This window comes from Musca vetustissima, unplaced genomic scaffold (assembly GCF_032173495.1).
Source record: "Musca vetustissima isolate MV318-11 ecotype Yass unplaced genomic scaffold, APGP_CSIRO_Mvet_v1 utg7945, whole genome shotgun sequence".
NCBI lineage: Eukaryota > Metazoa > Arthropoda > Insecta > Diptera > Muscidae > Musca > Musca vetustissima.
The window spans coordinates 26,621-50,805 of NW_026874939.1; the positions used below are offsets into that span (position 1 = coordinate 26,621).

At 35.5% G+C, this 24,185-nt stretch overlaps 1 protein-coding gene across 1 annotated transcript; it reads left to right on the top strand.

Annotated features, from left to right (window-relative positions):
* Positions 1-13,280: 13,280 nt before the first annotated feature.
* LOC133337445 (zinc carboxypeptidase-like) lies at positions 13,281-14,261 on the top strand (the record flags this gene model as incomplete). The annotated part of the gene is made up of 3 exons (XM_061545668.1): positions 13,281-13,644; positions 13,700-13,996; positions 14,062-14,261. Coding segments are annotated over 3 exons (861 nt in total), but the record flags the coding sequence as incomplete, so codon positions are not given.
* Between the last annotated feature and the right edge of the window lie 9,924 nt (positions 14,262-24,185).

The following is a 24,185-nucleotide window of genomic DNA, read 5'->3' on the forward strand; positions in this document are numbered from 1 at the left end:
GTTAGAAAATTTTATTTCACTTTGCGGTCAATCAAGATCCATAACGATAAGGCTAATTAGGCCGACAATTAGTCTAGATTTTCAGAAAAGCGAAAGCGAGAATAAAAAACAAAGTCCAATGTTCATAACTGGTATACTGACCAAATTAATTATGTTTATTGAATATTTATCGTAGATAGTAAGCACGTGTATAATCGTTTTTGTGAAAGCAAATATGGTGATAGCGCGATATTCTTCATCAGGAGAAAATTCAAAGGCTATTTACGTTATTTCCTTCCGTTGTATTTATGCTAACTCCGGAACTTGAGATAAAAGCTAAATTTATAACCTAAAATATCGCATTTTTAGAACCCGGTTCAAAGATTTAGTAATCCGAAACTGCCTCTAGCAAATACATTTAATTAACGTGTTTGACACCTGGGTGAGTTTGTAAGTCTCCTGTCGGATTATCATACTAACCTATTACAGTCAGTCAATTCAGTAGGTAATGAGATAGTTTGATCACCCACCTCAAATTTCGAGTCTGAACACGAGGGTAAGACAAACATTACCGCTTTACAAGAGGAGTGATGTGGCCGATTATATGGCAAAGAAATTGAGTAAGGATATCGCTAAGTTCACAACCAGAAGAAACAATTATCTGGACACAGAGGCGAAAATGGCCAAATTGAATTGCGAACAGAAAACGAATGTTCAGAAGGATTATTCTGGCCTTTACGAAAAATGAGACTCATAATGAGGTGATGGATGCGGTCAACAATAAATATCGTTTCCATAAAAGAGACTAGTAAGCTCAAGCAGGTGAGGAAAATATACAAAAGGAAACGGATTTCGATAGAGTTTGGGCAGCAAGTTCATGACAAAACGCATGATCTGCAGAACAAACCCTTCCTAGTGAAGAAGTAGAAAGTTTTCCACATTTACCTAGCATTGGTTTACCTTCCGTTCGTAGCTGCAGCGATTGGTAAGGAAAACATAAGAATCAGTTGACGAAGTACTAATTGGTAGCGATACTAACTCACATCATATTGCGTGGGGCCGTACTAAACTAACAAAAGGGACCAGACCCTTCTAGACTATTTGAATACTAACGACCTAATAACCCTTAACAACTTTTTTTTTAAGAAAAAAATATATAACAATATTTTCTGTGAACGTAAATGATGGGTGCAAAATTGAAGAGCCTCAAAAGAGGATAAAGAGCTTCCAAAATAAGTCCAAGGCTAATTGGATAAAAATTGGGACACTGGTCAAAGAGAGGTTAGGGCAGTTAAACGATTAATGCCATTACACTGATGACAATGACAGGAATGTCAGCAAACATGCAGAAACAATGGTAAAGTCATTCGAGAAAAAAAGCTATCTTCGAAAGCCTGAATGACAGGGATATTCGGTACTACAGAAACAGCAACTTCACCTTGAGGCACATTCGACAAGAAAATGTTTACTCTAGCTGTCGACACTGAAACTCTTATTCAATCCTTAGACGCCTTTCGATTTGACCATGCAATCATAGACTGGGTCAGCTATATGCGGCTTACAGGATATAACCATCATGGACAAAGTAGGACGAAAACACTGCAGTAGAGTTGGGTAGTTCCGGAACGAACTAGTTCATTGGAACTATTCCGGGAATGGAACGATCGGAACTAGTTCCAGCTCTTTAATTAATATAGTTCCTTTTTCTAATCCCGCTCTTTTTTGATCTCGTTCTTTTTATACCCTTCACCACACTGTGGTACATGGTATTATGTCTTTGTGCATATGTTTGTAACAGGCAAAAGGAAACGAGATAGACCCATGGTTCCTTTTGAGAATATGCATAGAATCACTTTTTAAGTCGATTTATGCATGTCCGTCCGTCCGTCTGTCTGTCCATGTTAAATTGTGAGCAAAGTACAGGTCGTATTTATGATCCGAATTGGATGAAATTTGGCACAGCTCATTTGTTTGGCCCAAGGGCGAACCCTATTGAAAAATCGGTCCCGATTTAGATATAGCTCCCATATATATATTTAACCGATTTAATGTAAACGGTCCCTATATATCTTCCGATTTGAACGAAATTTGGTACAGACTAATCATTTAGGTCTAGAATGATGTCTGCCAAGTTTCGTGAAAATCGGTCCAGATTTAGATATAGCTCCCATATATAGTTTCGTCCGATTTCATGTAAATGGTGCACCAAAATTCCTATATATCTTTCGATTTGCACGAAATTTGGCACAGCGTACTGAATTGAGCCTAGAATGATGTGTGCTAAGTTTCGAGAAAATCGGTCCAGATTTAGATATAGCTCCCATATATAGCTTCGTCCGATTTTATGTAAATTGTGCAACAAAGTCCCTATATATCTTTCGATTTGCACGAAATTTGAAATAACGTACTGAATTGAGCATAGAGTGATGTCTGCCAAATTTCGTGAAAATCGGTCCAGATTTAGATATAGCTCCCATAAATAGTTTCGTCCGATTTAATGTAAATGGTGCACCAAAGTCCCTATATATCTTTCGATTTGCACGAAATTTGACATAACGTACTGAAATGAGCCTAGAGTGATGTCTGCCAAGTTTCGTGAAAATCGATTCAGATCTAGATATATATATTTTCGTCCGATTTAATCTAAATAATGTACCAAGTTTTTATGTTGCATAGCGCTTTGAATTTAATCCAGAATGATGTGTGCCAAGTTTAGTGAAAATCGGTTGAGATTTAGATATAGCTCCCTTATATTATAGATTGATTTTCAGTAATTGACGCACCAAGGAACCAATATATGGCAGATAGGAACAAAACGTATTGAAATCAGTATAACCTAAACTGTGACAAGTTTCGTTGAAATCGGTTCATATTTGGTTATAGCATCCATATATAAGTAAATTGTGCATCAAATTCCTCATATTTGTTAGATTGACATCAAATTTTGCACATCGTACAAAATTGAGCATAGAATAACATAGTTGGGTTTTCTAGAAGTACAGACCTAGCCCAACGGATGACCTATTGATATTTGTTTGAAGTCGATTTACATACCTTTGTTTCATTGTAACAAACGAATGACATGTTTATGGATAGATCTAGGTCCTTTCACATTTAGATAAATATCACATATTGTATTTCATACAATTTCATGATAATAGTCCTGTTTAATATACCCATAGTGGTGAAGGGTATCATATCGGCCCCGTCCGACTTTACTACTTTCCTTACTGGTTTATATTAAAATAGTTATATGATTTGTTCCGTGTTTGGGTTTGGTTCTGAGACTTTGTTGTAATCATTTCATCTGCGGAAGATACGAAAAAAACTAGAACATATGGTTCGATAATTAACCTTATATATGGAGTAAAGGAACTATATGGAGCAAAGCAACTATATGGGGCAGAGGAACCATATATGGAAAAACGAGAAAAGTAGAAAAACTATATGGAGCAAAAGAACTATATGGAGAAAAGGAACTATAAAGACGAAAAAAGAACGAGAGAGAGAGAGATGCAAAGGAACTATGTAGGAGTCGGAACTATATGGAGCAAAAGAACTATTTGGAGCAAAGGAACTATATGGAGTAAAGGAACTATATGGAGCAAAGGAACTACACTAAGGAACTATTTCCTTTTTAAAAAAGAAAGGAGAAAGATCGATCCGATAAGTGAACTAGATTGCCCAACTCTACACTGCAGGTAGGGATTCTGCAGACGACGTTGTAATAATTCTAAGGGGAAGAAATCCTAACTCCCTATGTAGCGGCGTTAAACATCGCTTTTAATATGGCGAGGCATAGCGGCCTTAACGTGAATCCCGAAAAGACGTACGGGAACAGATCAATAAATAGAACCGTTTGAGGAAACCTATTTTTCAAAACAAAGGGATATCCAATCTAATAATTTTAAATGTCTGGGAGACATGCTAGACAGAATATTTTCAATGGTAATACCATATACCGCAGAAGAGCCAAAGGCTCAAAAGATGATACACAAGATCTGCAAAAGCGTCATTATACCATTATATATACCGCCATTATACCAACAAACGTGTCTAAAGTCTTTTGGACAGCAATGGACAAAAAATGTAACAAATTGGAAAATATCAATTTGTTTCCTGATGTTGTTCAAAAATAACAGTTATTTTCAAATTTACGAATGTGTGTTACGAATGTTAGATTTTTATACCCTTTACCACACTGTGGTACAGGGCATTATGTCTTTGTACATGTATTTGTAACAGGCAAAAGGAAACGAGATAGACACATGGTTCCTTTTGAGAATATACATAGAATCATTTTCTGAGTCGATTTACGTCCGATCGACGTCCGTCCGTCTGTCCGTCCATGTATTTTTGTGAACAAAGTACAGGTCGCATTTACGATCCGATTTGGATGAAATTTGGCATAGGTCACTTATGTGGCTCAAGGACGAACCGTATTGAAATTGGGAAAAATCGGTTCAGATTTAGATATAGCTCCCATATATATTTTTGTCCGATTTAAGGTAAATGGTGCACCAAAGTCCATATATATCTCTCGATTTGCACGAAATTTGGCACAGCGTAATGAATTAGGTCTAAAATGATGTGTGTTAAGTTTCCTGCAAATCGGTTCAGATTTAGATATAGCTTCTATATCTGACCAAATGAGCAATTTAGTATCGGTTGCAGAATAACATGTTTAGGGATCCAATTTCATTTTACTGGTCCTTTAAAAATGCGACGTCTGTTAGGATTTATCTGTTGAATATACCCAAAGTGTTGAAGGGTATCATATAGTCGGCCCCGTCCGACATTACTACTTTCCTTACTAGTTTCTAGTATATTGGTGCCATATTGATACGATTGTGGAAATAAGAGGAAAATAGAAACAGGAACTCTTAGCTTTATATGTGAGGGGGTTTACATCTTTTATTTTTGCATATCTATTTCCTAGACATATCGTCTAACACCTTTTATGAACTTTCATCCTATCCTATATTTCGCCAATAAAAGAAAATAATTAGGTTATAACCAAAAACCAGACAGGTTTATCAGTTAATGACTATTATATAGTACCAATATATAGCATCTTTATAGTGTCCAGTTGATTTTTTTATATTGTTATCACAAACTAGATCCATTTTAATGATGACGACTAAGATCAAAGGCAAAGCGACTCATGACGTTTATGATGGACTTTTGTTTTTTTTTTTCTATTATATTTTCAAAATAAAAAACGAACTTACTGGTTGTTTACCTCAAAACTAGACAACATTTATCAGCTAATAATGTATACACACGCCCACAAATGTTGAGTGTTATCAGAAACAAATTTGAAGGGGATTTTTATTAGATTGGCATAATTTGCGGGATAGAAAACGTATCACAGTGGGAAAAGTACCGATCTAGCGCGCAGAAAATAAAAAAAAGAACTTGAAGGAAACTTTAAATCATGAATGCAGTTTTAAAGTAGAGTGTTGAGTTTACTTAAGTCTGTATAAAATAATCCGAATTAATAAGTTAGAACGGAATAACGGTACATTTAAAATAGAAATTTTTTCCAATGTTAAAAGTTGTATTTTTTAGTTTTAAATTTGCGATGGTCGTGTGCATTCTGTGAATTTATTATTATAAAATTTTGTCCACTTTTGATATATAGTATTGGTATTTAATTAAATGGTATAGTTATATAACCCATAAGTTATTTTAATTTAGGTGTTTCGGGCTAAATATATGTAAGGTCCGTTTTTGAAATTCCTACAATTAAAATAGGGGTTTAGTATGGAGTGCAGTCGAGTTCAGCGTTGATTTTTGTTTTATTTTTCTTGTGTGTCTGTCTAGAACATCATACTAAATTTTTTCCTGCGACTTCCTGCGACTCTCGGATTTATGGCAATTTTTTGAAAAAATGCCAATTTGGTGTAGGAAGCTTTTTTAAGGTTTTGTTCAAATAAAATTAAAAATTTGTGAATTTTTTTGATATAATTCATCAAATATGACTTGGAATAGATCACAGCATAGCAGATAAGAAAAAAAAACAAGTTCAAAATGTCCATCCTAAGGTTCCAGAGTACTGGGTGTGAGTATGAAAATGAGGGTATTTAAGTAAGCTGCTCCAAACGTTGATTTTAAACTCATGCACTGAATATACATTTATTCCAAATGTCTTTCTAAATAAAAATTGAAATTACAACGAAATCGGTTGTAAGAGTCTTCTAAAATACCGCAGGTAAAGGGTCTACTTTATGAACCCTGAAAAATATCATTGGTGTAACATTCATATATACACGGTTTTACCTAAATTTATGGTTTTCGCTATAAGCACATAACACCAATAGTAATGAATGATTACAACAAAATTTCGTCACTAACACCAAACATCAACTTATACGAATACGGCCTGTCTACCTTACATGCAAGGATTCGATGTTTAGAATGTATATTGCACATTTCATACCGACTGGTTTTGAAAAAGTGGAAAATTAATAGCTCCGATCATTAATGATTTGAAGGAAGAAATACACATTATTGTTGACACACCTAAGTCAGTATCCGGAACAACAAACGATGGCAATACTGCTAGGCGTTTTTACCCAACGATGAAAAATTAATTAAAAATTTTAGTATCATCCTTTCAACCATGGCCTGTGGATATGCTATTAACGCAGAGTCTTTTAAAAAACTTACTGAGGAAACATTTATTCTTTTCGTGGAATTATATTCTTGGTTCTATATGCCTTCAAGCATACACATAATATTAGTGCATGGAGGTGATATAATTAAATGTGCAGCTTTGCCCATAGGAATGTTGTCTGAAGAAGCCATGGAATCCAGAAATAAGGACTTTCGGAACTACAGGGAACTGTACACCAGAAAAATTAGTCGTGAGGAAACAATGAGGGATCTTTTCAATAGGTTGCTATTTTCTTCTGATCCAAAAATATCAAGTTTGTCTCGTAGTACATCTCTTAACCATCGATATAGTGAGCCACTATCTGAAGAAGTCCTTAAACTACTGGAGGATCCAATGCTACCAACTAATTCAGATCAAAGCTCGGATTCTGAATGTGATTAGTATTTAATAAGTAACGTGTACATTTTGTAAAATATATATAGTTTAATGTTTTAGATATGTAATATTAATAACAATAGTGTTTGCCCTTAACCCACTTTTTACCCTCCAAATGTTTCGGAATTTTTAAAAGAAGCTCCCATTTTAGGAGTACTATTAGTTATAACGAAAAATGTTGCTTAATATAAAATGTTTCAAATGCTTCAAAATAGTAATTTTCAACTAAAAATTTAAGTTAAAAAAAATTAATCGACGCTTAATGGGTTAATAAAAAAATGCCAAATTTTTTTTTATAAAATAATTAAAATAATCCATCTAAATCTATTCTTATCCAAAATATCGATAAACATACAGTAAAACATCTACTTTTATTTTCTGCGCGCTAGATCTGCATTTTTCCCACTGTGCGTATGAATAATAGAATTCTGCAGATTGGGTGTCTTGAACAGATGTTCTATATATCGGAGACTTTCTATCGATAAAAGAAATTTTAAAGGACTTTATAGAAGCACGACTCTAATGGGAAAAGATGACCTTTTACATGTATTTAATAATATAAAACATGTATTTTATATTTAATATATGTACAATACACAGATTTAAGGGCCCCCTCATTCTCAATTTGAAATTTCAGCGATTTTCGAACGGTTGGCGTTGGAGGGAGTTTGGGAGGGAATTTTGTTGCCATATACGACTACAAAAAACCAAATTACAGAGAATTCGGTTGGGGGCTATCCCTAAAAGTGGACCGATATAGCCCATCTTCGATCTTGACCTGCCTGCAGGCAAAATACAACTCTATACAAAATTTTGGCGATCTATCTCAAATCGTTTAGAGGCTAGAGTGATAATAACAGACAGACGCTGATCAAGAATATATGTATATACTTTATAGGGCCAGAAATGATTATTTAGATTATTTACAAAGGGGAAGTTTTTGAGCCTTTAAAGTTTGAGAAGCACTTCTACGTAGCTTGATGCTGAAACAATAAGTCGACTATTTCTTCAAGAGTTGTTGAAAATGAAATTTTATATGGATATTCTTGAATTAGTGTAACAAAACAAAATTAAATTTTATACAATTATTGAACAAAAAATTTTGACGAGTAGTCCCATTTTCTTGTCAAATTGATTTGTGATCGTACTCAGTACGCTGATAATGAAAAATTCAACTAATGCAAATTGCAGGGAAATATCAGAAATAAAGCAGCACAATTTCCAGTATTTCAATAATTTGGCGTTCCGCATTTTAGGATGATGATAAACGTTGGGAATTATTATTGACCTCAGGATTTTCTTTTCTATTTTTCATATTTGTTTTTCGGCTTGAGGTCATTGCAATTTAAAAACATTTGTGATTTTATTTTTAATTTATTTTTATTGTTCCAATATTTCGATTCATTGAATTGACTTGCTCAACCATCTATTTTTTTGTGTTTTTTTAATACCCTATACAACTACGTTGTCAGCGTCTTATAGATTTGTGCAGTCCCAAGAGTTTGTAATGCCGCGAAATTTTGGTCTTAGATCCACCTTTAAATATACCGAAATATTGGTCCTAGACCCACCTTTAAATATACCGATCGTCATATCTGGACTAACTGTGTCGATCTAGACATGTGTGTCCGTCCGTCTGTCCATTATAATTTGTAAACACGATACAGGTCACAGCTATGGACCAATCTTCATGAAATTTTGCATGTAGGATGGGATCTGCCCAATGAAGACCTCTATTGTTTTTAGTAAAGATCGGTTAAGATTTAGTGGATGAAATGGACCAAATACTTAATTTTTCTCGGGTTTTCTAGCCGCAATTATGGTCCAAACACCGCGAATTTACATGGAGAAGGGAATCGGTCCAAAGAATAAACATACCTGTTTTGATAAAGATCGGTCAATATTTAGCGGGTCAAATGGATCATGACTTTGAATTTGTATTCTATGGCGTATATATTTACTCCTGAAGGACATAGACCCGAGAAGTTGATAGTATATCCAAAAAGAGTGATTTACCTTTAAGTTTATATCAATTATTATACACTTACATATTAAAAGGCGCTTACGTATTCAGATATTATTTTGTAACCCACTACCACCCTAGAGGGCGGAAATATAGCGCTGATCGCTTTGAAATGTTCCATGAGATACCAGTTATGGTCAAGGACAATGCCTATAATTTTCTGATCATCAGTTAATAATTTTGCGATGAAGTGGACCGAAAACTTATTTTTTTCGAGTCAATCTATACCTCAATTATAAGCCGAACGTTACAACACAATTAGGGTTTGGTTTTGGGAACTCCCGTCCCGGGTATTCCCGGGATTTCCCGATTTTTTGACATCGATATTCCCGGGATTTCCCGATAGTAATTGCCGGGAAAACGGGAAATTGTATTTTGGAATAAATATTAATACGAAATTAAAAATGTCAATGCTTAAGGCATAAACAGAATGGATCCGTTGATCCATCCGTCGTATTATTTGTTATCGATAATACAACCAGTGAGCGGAGCAGTATAGTCGGACGGGGCCGACCATATGATACCCTACACAACTACCACGAAAAGCACACTTTCGGCGGTTCTATATTCTGAGCCTTGGCAATATTTCGCGATATTTGCAACCTTTTTTACAGATTATAGATCAACAACTCCTATTTCTAAGTCTTGCATATTTTCCAAAATGTTTTTTTCTTAAAGAGAATTTTTACGCCATACAATAAAAAATTGGTCACTTTAGGTTTTGGTTGATTTGACCCTCGGAAAATTGACCGATCATCATCTAAACAGCCGATCTAAGTATTTGGTCAGATCCCCTTCACCTTGTAAAATATATGATGTTCTTTATATAATAATTGCCTCTAAAGCGACTAGAAAATCTGACAAAATTAAAGTTTTCGATTCATTGCAACCCCTGAATGAAATCTCAATTTCACCGAAAACTTTAGGCGTCGTCCTTGACCATAATCGGAACTTCATGTACAATTTCAAAGCGATCAACGCGACATTTCCGTCCTCTAATGAAGTAATAGTAATAATATGCACATAGTCACCTTTACTTAATTACGTATAACTCCCGCATCGGAGTACATACAGCCATATAATTGGTATCAATTTGAAGGTCAACAACTCATCTTGGACATACAATCAACATCTCGAATATATGTCTTTCAGGAGGAAGTATATACGTCCCAGAATAAAAATTTTGTAATTTTTCACACAGAAGTCAGGGTCCATTTGACCCGTTAAATATTGACCGATCTTTATCAAAACAGGCATGCTTATTCTTAGGCCCGATCCCCTTCTCGATGTAAAATTTCACGATGTTCGGACCATAACTGCGGTCTCTGGAGCGGCCAGAAAAACCGACAAAAATTTAGTATTTGGTCCATTTCATCCCCTAAATACTAACCGATCTTTATCAAAAACAATAGGGGTCTTCATTGGCCAGAACCCATCCTACATGCAAAATTTCGTGAAGATTGGTCCATAACTGTGGCCTGTATAGTGTTTACAAATTATAATGGACAGACGGACACACATGTCTAGATCGACTCAGCTAGTCGAGATATGACGATCGGTATACTTAAATGTGGGTCTAGGACCAATATTTCGCGGATTTACAAACTTTTGGGGCTGCACAAAGCTATAATACCCTGACAACATAGTTGTGTAGGGTATAAAAACTACAAGGGGAGATTTTAATAATAATGATGCTAATGTTAAAACCGATTTATATAACGACAGGTTCGAAATTCGGAAAATGATTGAAGAAAAACTGCTGGAATTTTGTTTTGAAACCCACGTTGTTGCAACTGTGTCAGATAGGGCGAACGTCATTCATTCTGAATGTCCTATTGAAGGGTTATTTTGCTGGAATCATGCCATACATTTAAATAATTGTTGATGAAACATTGTAAGATCAACAAGCTTCCATCGACTATTCAATTCCAAAGATATTACAAAAATAAATAAGTGTCCGACGTGACCTAAAATTTATATCTAACCCACAGTTTTTAAGAGACATATGTAGTTTGGGGAATACGGTTGTGTCAAAAAAAGACTCAAAGGTGTATACAGAAGATATTTAGATTTTCAATGAAGTGGAATCTGGTCATCTAGTACTGATGAAAGGTATATATGTTTTGAAATTAAGGGGACCCCCCATTCTCGGGGTCAACATTTTTTTGATTTAATTCGATTCTACACTAATTCAAGAATGTCTCTACAAAATTTCAAGTGAAAATCTCAAGAAGTCTTGAAGATATAGCCGATTTATTGTGTCAGCATCAAGTGACGGCTAAAGGGCTTCTCAAACTTTAAACGCGTTTTTCTCTTTTGCGAATGGCGGGCACGATAACTAAAAAACTAATAACACGTTTCTCTGTGAGTGTATAGCTATCGTATGAACTAGGATAAAGCCAATCGGTGAAGACCCTCCTTATTTTTTAACTTGGTTTTTGGTCAAAATTCGGCGATTTTTCAAAAATTTTTTTTCAAAGTTCCGCCATTTTGTTAATTTTAGAGCGAAGTCAATAATCCTAGTTCATACGAGAGCCAGACATGTAATCTTTCTAACACCGTTGGAATTTTCGGATTCCGATGATCCAGTGCGGAGTTATCATGCCCGCCATCAAAAATAAGGACTTTTCTTTAATTACAAAAAACAACAACAAAGCAATAACAATTTTTTTTTGTAAATTATTTTTCTTCTTTTTTAAATCTTAAAATATATATGTGCAAAGTTACAAACCTTAACAAGTATTGGTATTGATTTACCAGCTCATTGAAAATCTTAAAAAATTAAAATCGAGAATGGGTGGGGTTCCCTTAAATTAAAATGGTTGCAAAGTCAACCCCTATAAGATCAAAACCTTGTCACAGTAGTTTTTTTTTAAGAAATAAGCATTACTTAAAGTGAGTAAAAGTTCATAAAATGTAAAAGTTCATAAAATATTTTCAGTGTTCAAAAATAATATTCTTTATTCAAATGTTTGATCCACCCTATTGATTTCTTTACTCTTTCTTGCAGAATTGTAATCAGCGTTCTCAAAATCCTTATATGTGATATTTGTTTTATAAATGCAAAAATTGAATAGGTGACCTATAGTTGTATGTTCTATTGTTCTTTAATATATACCAATCAAAAATTCACCTATAGACACCTTATACTGATCATTTAGAAAAAAATGGAGGAGGTCTACCTCCTCTGTATATAGAAGATATTCTGCCTGACGTTCTTCAACGGGTATTTCAATTCAATTTAATTAATTCCAATCAAGAAAAACATGAATGATCATTTTAACATAATGCAAAATAAATAAAACTTCCTTATACAGGTCAGTAATAATCAACAATTATTACCCTGATAAAGGAAGACCTATTCAAAACAGTTTCTTATCCCATTTGGCAAATGTAGTCAGATACACTTAAACTTTTATTATCGGTTCTCATTGTTTATGAAAACGAAATGACCACCTATAAAATTATGATATCAAGATAAGAAAACTTTCTCCAAAGAAATTTACAGGTTGCTCAATTTTGATATAAAAAGCCGAATAGTTATTCTAATCAAGTCAGATTCATAGTTCATTGGCACTGGAACACATCATGAAATTACTCGCAGGTTTGGCAATTACCGCAGCAGTCCTTGGAGTGACAGCTGCCTTCAAGCCACCAGCAGCTCGCTATGACGGATTCAAAGTATATAAAGTCTTCGTCAAGGATGAACAACAGCTGTCGGAATACAAGAAATTGGCCAATAACATTCCAGTGAGTTTAGTCACGCCGCATTTATTACGCGGTAGATAATGTACTAATTGCCTTTAATATTCATAGGTTCGCTTTTTGAATGACATCGGTGGACCTGGTCGCAGCTATGCTCTTACCATTGATCCTGCCAATAACAAGGCATTGGAAAGCCACTTGAAATATCATGAATTTAATTATGAACTCACCATTGATGATTTGCAAGAGTAAGTGTCAATATACCCACATTTTTGGAAGATATAATTTGAGTTCGACTTGGGAAACTGTGGGGTACGAGGGCCTGTAGCCAACACTACTTTACTTCATTGTAAAATTTTTTTTCTAATTTTAATTTAATTTCTCCTTGGCAGAGTTCTGGAACAAAGTATGCCCGTCAACATGGAATCGAAAAATTCGACAATGACCTGGACTGCATATCATCCATTGGCTGATATTTATGATTGGTTGGATTCATTGGTCATGGATAATATGTTGACCATAACCCCATACATTATTGGCAAAACCTATGAAGGACGTCCCATTAAGGCTGTAAGAATTTCTACCAAAACTGGAAACAAGGCAATTTTCATTGAATCCAACATCCATGCCATTGAATGGATTTCCTCGGCCACCACAACATGTTTCATTAATAATTTGCTCAAGGCTGAATCAGCTGAGATGAAGGAGTTGTTGATGAATTACGATTGGATTTATGTACCCGTTTTGAACCCCGATGGTCTCGAATATACTCACAATGTTGAACGTTTGTGGCGTAAGAATCGTAAACCCACTGGTTTCTCTAACTCCTCGGGTATTTGCTACGGTACCGATATGAATCGTAACTTTGGTTTTATGTGGGGAGGTGAGTTAATATTTTTGTGCAAAATTCGAATGTGTTATTGATTTTCGATTTTTAGGTGCCGGTCACAACTTTGATGTCCCTTGTGATCACTGGTATGGTGGTGCTGCCCCTGATACCGAACCTGAGGTCTTGGCTTTGCAACATTTTGTCAACTCCTTCCCTGAGGGTTACATTCGCATGTATTTGGCTTTCCATGCCTTTGGCAATTTCGTCTTGTTGCCCTATGGCCATTCCAACACTGAATTCCCACCCAACTATGATCAAATGATGCGTATTGCCAATGCCTTTGCTGATGCTGCCCAAGTGAAATATGGAACTGAATTCTTGAGTGGTGCTAGTGGTCTTTTGAATTGTAAGTAATTTGGGGTTTTGATATTCTTAAAAATATAAATTACATTTTATGTGTCTGTATTTTAGATCCCGTATCCGGCTCGGCCAAGGATTGGGCCTATGGTGTCAAGAAAATCCCCTTCACTGCCACCATTGAATTGCGTGATGATGGTTCCAAATATGGTTTCTTCTTGCCTGCCTCTCAAATCTTGGAAGTATGCGCTGAAGTCACTGATGGTTTGGTGGAGATGGTTCGTAAAGCCCGCGAGGAGGGTCTTTTCAATTAAATGTAGCTTATCTTATTATAAGCGAATTACACAGAGGCTAATAAATTAAGTAATTTAAACTATAATAAGAAGAATTTTATTTATTTTACAACGTTGAGGCTGTTGAGTTTTTTACACATGGGGCTGAATATAATAAGGAACTTAGAAAAAAAAAACTAAAATGGGTTAATGCGAATGTCATGTTAGCAATGAGACTTTATATAGCCCAAGTATTTAAGACTTTCCAAAATTACACATAATTTGCTTGAAAGCATTAGTATAAAAATTGTGTAACGTTTTTTGAGGACTGTGTTAAAGTGGACTAATATTTAAACAGTAAGAACTATTTGAATGTGTTACAAATGAAATATAGGAATACATATATGCTCCATATTTTTGCTACGGTTCTAACTCCCACAATTATAATTTGAATGTTTTATGAAATATTATCCCAAGGATCAGATTTCGGGTTTTATATTGCTTTTTTTGGTCACATTATATGTATAGAAGGAAAAACTACTAAATCTATAATATATATAAAAAATATACCTCTGATGAGACGCTTAGCTACTCATTCAAATAATTCTGAGTGAGTTATAGTTTCTCCCTGACCTTTCAGTTGAATAATTACGACAAATACAAACTCAGAAGCGATAAATATAACTCTATATCGACTTCAAACCAAAATATATTTTTCACTACTGATTAGTATTAAACGGTTTACCTTCCACGTTACCTCAGCGGAAGAAGTCGTAAGTTGTTAAATCACAATTGTGAACACCTCTTTGAAATATAATACGTTCCTGAAACTATTCCAGTAAAACTATTCCACGCATGCTACGTGGCACTTAGCCTCGTCATGTTAGAAGTAAACGTTGTCCTGATCACAATCGATTAATCGTCTTTCAATAGTGCCGTAGCTATGGATCCAACCTCAATTGTAAACAAGTGAAAAGGCGTTAAGTTCGACCGGGCCGAACTTAGGATACCCTCCACCATAGATATACTGACAGGTACTAGAAATGAAAATATGGGGAACATACCAAAAAGTGGACCTATACCGACATTTCTAAAAACGGATTATGTAAACGATAATACAAATTTCTAATGAGGGTGTATACACATTAACACGGTGAAAATGTGCCTCATGGAAATATTGGTTCTAGACCCCATGTTTCATTGGACCAAATCCGTTTCAGAAAATTTAGATTTCATCCAAACTTTGCCCATCTTACTATTTCTTCCAAACTTAGTTCAAATTAGAAGATGGAGAATATCCATTCCTTCTGGAACCTCCACACAGGGGCTAGGTCTAAATGCGGCTATAGTTTAATATCGAACCTTACGTTCTAATTGTTTATCTCACTATCCTCCGAATGGGTGAAATGATTACAACAAAGTCTTAGAACCAAACTCAAAACGCGTAACAAATCAGATAACTATTTTAATATAAAAAAGGGAGTTATATGGGGACTACCCTAAAAAGGGGGCGAATATTAATAATTTTTGGTAGGGAGATTTGTTACCATATACGACTACAAAGTACCAAATTGCAGCAAATTCGGTTGAAAAACGCGCTCAAGTACAAAATGAAAAAATTCGCTGTTGCAAACATAAATTTACTGTGAAAAAATTCATTTCGGGGGGGGGGGGCCCGGGCCCCCAGGGCCGCCCCCCTGCGTACGTCCCTGCTCCATACTATGGTGGAGGGTATAAAAATAAGGTCCAAAGATGCCACCGGATCATAAACCAACATTTCCAACACCTATACTTTTCTATAAAGGTTACAAGACTCATTATCGGGACAGCTTTGAGCTCGTCCATAAAGACTCCCTTCAGCTCACTCATAAATACTTCTTTCAGCTCGTCCATAAAGACTCCCTTCAATTCGCTATTAAGCTCGTCTATAAATACTGCCTTCTTCTAGTCTATAGGGACTCCCTTCAGCTCGTCTACATATATGGCCATCCTTCATTTCGTCTATAAAGACTCCCTGCTTCAGCTCGTCTATAAAGACTCCCTGCTTCAGCTAGTCTATAAAGACTCCCTGCTTCAGCTCGTCTATAAAGACTCCCTGCTTCAGCTCGTCTATAAAGACTCCCTGCTTCAGCTCGTCTATAAAGACTCCCTGCTTCAGCTCGTCTATAAAGACTCCCTGCTTCAGCTCGTCTATAAAGACTCCCTGCTTCAGCTCGTCTATAAAGACTCCCTGCTTCAGCTCGTCTATAAAGACTCCCTGCTTCAGCTCGTCTATAAAGACTCCCTGCTTCAGCTCGTCTATACAGACTCTCTGCTTCAGCTCGTCTATACAGACTCCCTGCTTCAGCTTGTCTATAAAGACTCCTTTTAGCTCGTCTGTAAAAACTCTCTACAGTATTTCTCCATTAAAACGTTGTGACGTTTTTTTACTGAAAATGTATTTAACAACACTGTTTTCTGATTGTGGGCGTGTTTTAGCAATAATTAACTGATAATATTGTCTGGCTCGGCTAACAGCCTTAAATGTTCGTTTATTATTGACACAAACACCACGCAAAGTAAACAAATAAGACGGAAAGTTCGATAACGACGTCATATGTCGCTATGCATTTGATCTTCGTCGTTATTGAAGTAGGTCTAATTAACAATGACGATACCAAAGTCAAGTGGACATTGTAAGGAAGCTATGTGACTGTATAATGGCGATTATGTGGGTAATAAAATTTAGATGATCTTGGTAACAGCCTTCACTTATATTAAAATATGTAAAGATGAAAGTCCACTGTACTTTGTTTTGATATTATTAGAGGTTTTAGTTAATCGACTGAGCACTTTGTGTTGACAACGAATTTTTGTATTTTATATTCACGATAAAGGTCTCTCAGAATGTAGGCGTGAAAAGTAATGGTTACGATCTCAAAGGTGTTTTACACTTAGTAAAACAAAATAATCCCGTACATGCAGCGAGGTATTATATATGGTGAGGTGATTTCAGCGACACTTTCACCTTGGGGTGGACTAAGTAGACCGCTGAACGAATTTAAGTATTACTCCTACATGTGAATTCATCGATATAATTCTTATGATCCCTATTTGGGTGTAGGTTTGGGATATGTTGGAACTTTTGGAAATTCGTACTAATGTGTACTAAAATTGGGTACAATTTTGGGTGAACCGAAATAGAGCAGGAATCCGTGAAATTTCTGGTGTAGGATGTAAAATTCCAAAGGAAGCGCTAGGATCCTGAAATCGCGAAATATGATTTCTATTGGTTGTATGATATAGGTAGTTTTAGAAATTGGAACTTATGTGTACTAAATTGTAGTAAATTAGTTAAAGTTTATATTTTGGGTGAACCCATAGAGCTGGAATCTTGAAATTTGGAGTTAGGATAGGACTGTTGCGGTGTAGGGTTGGGGCATGTAGGAAGTTTTGGAAATTTGGGTTAGGGTGATAGGTCGATAGGCCTAGAATCCTGATATTGGGAAATAAAATTTCTATTGGTTAAGGAATTTATTTTTCATATTATTTAAAATTGATAGATGAGTTCCAAATTATAAAGGGTTGCCATCATCAAATTCTCAAGTGAGACTACCTTCTGTAATTATGCTATGGAGACTACCTTGTATAATTATGCCATGTAAGTAGTAATCGCAATTTGTATTTATTTGTACTAAATGGCACTAAATTTAAATTAATACTACTGTTGAGATAATTTTGGAGATACATAGGGGAGACTGGGGCACCTTCGGCAATGGCGTTTTCGATATGAAGCTCTCATTGTACCTCACTAGCTTTGATCGAGAGGTATCGAATATCAAAATAAATAACTGTCGCAAAGTTTGAAACCTCTAGCTAATAAATTTATTTAGATGTACGGTGTTTTGCATTTTTACAGATTTTGTAATATTTCTATTCCATTTCGTAAGTATTTACATATGTAAGACAAAACGACGAAAATGCGATAGAAAAAAAAGATATTTCTGATGGTGTGTGTGACCTTGACACGTCAACGACCGCCGCTAGAAAATAAAACCTTAAAAGTCAAACATTGAGTCGCATGTTAAAACAAAATGGAACTTTTAGATCATCTGAATTTGAAGCAGACTGATAGCGGTGATCCATCAAATGCCGAAGCTACCCCGGGTAGGGGCACATTTGACAAATTTGACTATTTTACAAAACTTTAAAAATTATTAACTAATACTAATTTATTACATGTTTTTGGTACTAGTTTTTATAACTAAGTATTATAGGACAATAATCAGTCATATAGTTTTTATACCCTTCACCACACTGTGGTACAGGCAAAAGGAAACGAGATAGACACATGGTTCCTTTTGAGAATATGCATAGAATCACTTTTGAGTCGATTTGCGCATGTCCGTCTGTCCGTCCATGTATTTTTGTGGACAAAGTACAGGTCGCATTTATAATCCGATTTGAATGAAATTTAGCATAGGTCACTTATTTGGCCCAAGGACGAACCCTATTGAAATTGGGAAAAATCGGTTCAGATTTAGATATATCTCCCATATACATTTTCGTCCGATTTAAGGTAAATTGTGTACCAAAGTCCTTATATATCTTTCGATATGACCGAAATTTGGCAAAGCGTACTAAATTATGTGTAGAATGATGTGTGCAAAGTTTCGTGAAAATCGGTTCAGATTTAGATATAGCTTCGCCCGATTTTAGGTAAATAGTCCACTAAAGTCCCTGGCAGTGTTGCCAATTTAGCACTTTTAGTGCTAGATTTAGCACTTTTCAAACTCGTCTAGCACCAAAAAAATTGATCTGGCACCTAGCATATTTTTTATTTTTTCCGGAATTTTTTTTTTAATGTAGGTATGTTTGGTTTCATCCCAAATGTCTAAATGTTTCACGATGTGAATTGGATTTTCCAATGTTAGAAAAGTGTCAGTAAATCTGAACAAGTAAAAAAGCCCGACCGTTCAAACATTCTATACACTGCACATTGTGGTGTGCATTAAAATTTTCTTAAAAATGGTCGAGTACTTCATATGGTGTCTGTGGTATTGTCTGTTTTAAAATTGCAGCCACTTCGATGGAAAAAGGTTGTAAAACCTCAAAAGTACACAAATAGGACTAAATATTATATGTGACGTATGTCGAAACATAACCTACGTTGGAAATTGTCTGCATAAATAGGTCCTACCCTAAAATAACCTAGAGAATGCTGCTAAAACCTTCAAAATACCGAAAATTAGGCGGTACTTTTATATGCAAACATTGACCAAGTTTGATAATTATCTGCATATATGCCAGCCTCCAAAACCTTAAAGTGGGCTATTCCAAAACATAGACCCATATGTTATTGCTTTCATTGTTATCCAAATTTTAAATGCCTTATCAGTAGGGAAGATTTGTCTCAATGGCCCCCGGGTAATGTGGATTTTTAATATTTTTAAAACATTTTTTGATTTCAATACCAAAAGTAGAGGTTAGAAACTTTGATGCGGGTTTGTTGTGTGCAATGGCCTCCGGACTTGTTTGTAAAGGACGTATATCCGTAGCCTTATGGCTAATGATAATGAAGCCTCCAAACCCCCACTTTGGTGTGAAAATGTGGTCATAACCTTCAAAATTGTCATAAGGTAGCTACCGGCATTAATCCATTAAAATCAAAAGTATCAAATCATTAAAATCAAAAGTATCAATATCGAAAAATGTGGGGTACGGCTCTTTGGGAGCTACACCGAGCAAAACCTAAACTAATAACCAGAAAGGAACGTAGTAAAGTCGGACTGGGCCGACTATATGATAGCCTTCACAACTTAGGGTATATTCTACATATTTATCCCTATCAAAATTGATACACGCTATTCGGTTAAAAATTTAATTTCAATCAGACACCCGTTCGAAATACGTATGGAATCTATGGCTGCATCTGCACTAATTTTAACAAAACCGAATAACGTCATTCAAGTCTCGATTTGATACGTTGTGCAAAATTTCGTGCTAATCGAACAAACATTAGCAGTTTGGTGCACCATTTATGTAAAATCGGACGAAAATATATATGGGAGCTATATCTAAACCTGAAGGGATCTTCTCGAAACTTAGCATACATCATTCTACACTCAATTCAGCACGCTATGCTAATCGAAAAATATATTAGGACTTTGGTGCACCATTTACATTAAATCGGACGAAATATATAAATCTGAACCGATTTTGAAGAAACTGAGCACACATTTTTTTTTCGATTTACACGAAACATAGCACACACCATTCTGGACTCAATTCATCATTCTAGTCTTAATCCAGTACACTGTGCCAAACTTCGTGCAAATCGATAGATATTTAGGGACTTTGGTGCACCATTTACCTTAAATCGGACGAAAATATATATGGGAGCCATATCTAAATCTGAGCCGATTTTCACGAGACATAGCACACATCATTCTAGGCTTAATTCAGTACGCTGTACCAAATTTCGTGCAAATCGAAATCGAAACATATTATATTTGTAACAGCAAAAGGAAACGAGATAAACCCATAGTTCCTTTAGAGAATATGCATAGAATCAATACAAACATGTGTATCCATTTTTAACCGGTTTTTTTGATTTTTCTCATTTCCGAAAGCTTATTTAATTTTCTTCCCCGTAATATAATAAAACTTATACAGCTTGATATCATAATTTCATCGTACAGACGAAGAAAAATAAATTTCTTCTTTTTTCACATTTCAACCACTGCAACTCAGCCAATCCTCAACCGATTTACCAAATATATATCTTCTTTGAAAGGAAAAATTCTACTGTTCGATAGAAAAAAAATAATAATATAAATCCGTTAGAAATAAAACAAGTGAATAAGCGTTAAGTTCGGCCGGGCCGAACTTTGGATACCCTCCACCATAGATATACTGACAGGTACTAGAAATGAAAATATAGGGAACATACCAAAAAGTGGACCTATACCGATATTTCTATGTAAACTATAATACAAATTTCAGAAATTTTTAATGGATAATTATACCATCAGTCTTATGGCTAATGAGGGTGTATACAATTTACACCGTGAAAATGTGCCTCATCGAAATATTGGTTCTAGACCCCATGTTTCTTTGGACCAAATCCGTTTCAGAAAATTTACATTTCATCCAAACTTTGCCAATCTTATTATTTCTTCCAAACTTAGTTCAAATTCGAAGATGGGGTATATCGGTCCACTCCTTCTGGTACCTCCCACACAGGGGCTAGGTTTAAATACGGGTTATAGTTCATATATAGTTCATTATCGAACCTTACGTTCTAGTTTTTTATCTCGATATCCTCCACAGGTGATATAGTTACAACAGAGTCTTAGAACCAAATCCAAAACGCGGAACAAATTGCATAACTATTTTAATATAAACCAGTAAGGTAAGTAGTAAAGTCGGACTGGGCCGACTATATGATACCCTTCACCACTTTGGGTATATTTTACATATGTATCCGAAAAGACGTCGCTGTACTGTTTAAAATTTAATCTCAATCAGACACCCATTGAATATTTGGCGTACAATTAACATAAATAAGTCGAAATTATATATGGAAGCTAAGTTATATCTATATCTGAACCGATTTCAAGCAAACCTGCCAGAGATCCATGCCGTAGTCAATCAAACTATGGTATGGATCTTTACTGTACAATTTGCTTAAAACGTCATTCTAGACTTAATTTAGTACGCTATGCCAATATTCTTGCTAATCAAAAGATTTGCAGGAACTTTGGTGCACCATTTACCTAAAATCGGGCAAAACTATATATGGAAGCTATATCTAAATATGAACCGATTTTCACGAAAATTAGCACACGTCATTCTAGATCTAATTCAGTAGGCAATACCAAATTTCGTGCAAATCGAAAGATATATATGGACTTTGATACACCATTTACCTTAAAACGGACGAACCTACATATGGGCGCTATATCAAAATCTGAACCGATTTTCACGAAAATTAGCACACATCATTCTAGGCCTAATTCAGTAGGCTATACCAAATTTCGTGCAAATCGAAAGGTATATATGGACTTTGTTACACCATTTACCTAAAATCGGGCGATACTATATATATGAGCTATATCTAAATCTGAACCGATTTTCACGAAACTTGTCACAAGTCATTCTAGGCTTAATTCAATACGCTATGCCAAAATTCGTGCAAATCAAATCATTTTCAGGGACTTTGGTGCACCATTTACCTAAAATCGGCCGAAACTATATATGGTAGCTATATCTAAATCTGAACCGATTTTCATGAAATTTTACACACATCATTCTATACTAATTCCAGTACGCAATGCCAAATTTCGTGCAAATCGAAGGACATATAGGGACTTTGGTACACCATTTACATTAAATCGGGCGAAACTATATATGGGAGCTATAACTAAATCTGAACCGATTTTCTCCAATTTCAATAGCGTTCGTCCTTGGGCCAAATAAGTGAACTGTGCCAAATTTCATCCAAATCGGATCATAAATGCGACCTGTACTTTGTTAACAAAAGTACATGGACAGACGGACGGACGGACATGCGTAAATCGACTCAGAAAGTGACTCTATGCATATCCTCAAAAGGAACCATGGGTCTATCTCAATTTCTTTTGCCTGTTACAAACATATGCACAAAGACATAATACCCTGTACCCCCAAAAAGGGGGTGTATATTAAAATTTTTTTGTAGAAAAATTTGAAAAACGGTTGAAAAACGTGCTCAAGAATCTCAAAATAGCGAAAATTTGGTGGTACCCTTATATGGGGGCTACCAGAAAAATTGGACCTATATTTATACATTTTGGTGGAGATATTTGGCACCCAATAGGAACGAAATGTACCAAATTTCAGCGAAATCGGTTGAAAAACGCGCTCAAGAACCCCAAAATACCGACATTTGGGGGATACCCTTATATGGGGGCTATCCGAAAAAATGGACCTATATTCATAATTTTTTGTGGAGAGATTTGGTACCTATTAAGAACTCAAAATACTAAATTACAGCTAATTCGGCGCAAAAATACGTTAAAAACCCCGAAAATACTGAAAATTAGGAGGTACCGTTATATGGGGGCTACCAGAAAAAGTGGACCTATATTTATAATTTTTTGTGGAGACATTGAGTACCCAATAAGAACCCAATGTACTAAATTTTAGCGAATTCGGTTGAAAAACGCGCTCAAGAACCACAAAATACCGAAAATATGGGGGGTACCCTTATATGGGAGCTATGCCTAAACGTAGACCGATAAAGCCCATCTTCGAACTTGACCTGCCTACAGACAAAATACGACTCTATGCAAAATTTTGGCGATCTATCTCAATTCGTTTAGACGCTAGAGTGACAGACGGACAGACGGCTAGGTCGTCATAGAATTTTACGCTGATCAAGAATATATAAACTTTATAGGGTCGGAAATGATTATTTCGATGCGTTACAAACGGAAAAACACAATTAATATACCCTCCATACTATGGTGGAGGGTATAAACAGGGGTTATATGTGGACTACCCCAAAAAGGGGGTGCATATTAAAATTTTTTTGTAGAGAAATTTGTTACCATATTCGACTACAAAATACCAAATTTCAGCGAATTCGGTTGAAAAACGTGCTCAAGAACCTTAAAATATCGAAAATTGGGGGTACCCTTATATGGGGGCTACTAGAAAAATTGGACCTATATTTATAAATTTTGGTGGAGATATTTGGCACCCAATAGGAACCAAATGTACCAAATTTCAGCGAAATCGGTTGAAAAACGCGCTCAAGAACCCTAACATACCGACATTTGGGGGGTACCCTTTTATGGGGGCTATCCGAAAAAATGGACCTATATTCATAATATTTTACAGCTAATTCGGCGCAAAAATACGTTAAAAACACCCAAAATACTGAAAATTAGGAGGTACCGTTATATGGGGGCTACCAGAAAAAGTGGACCTTTATTTATAATT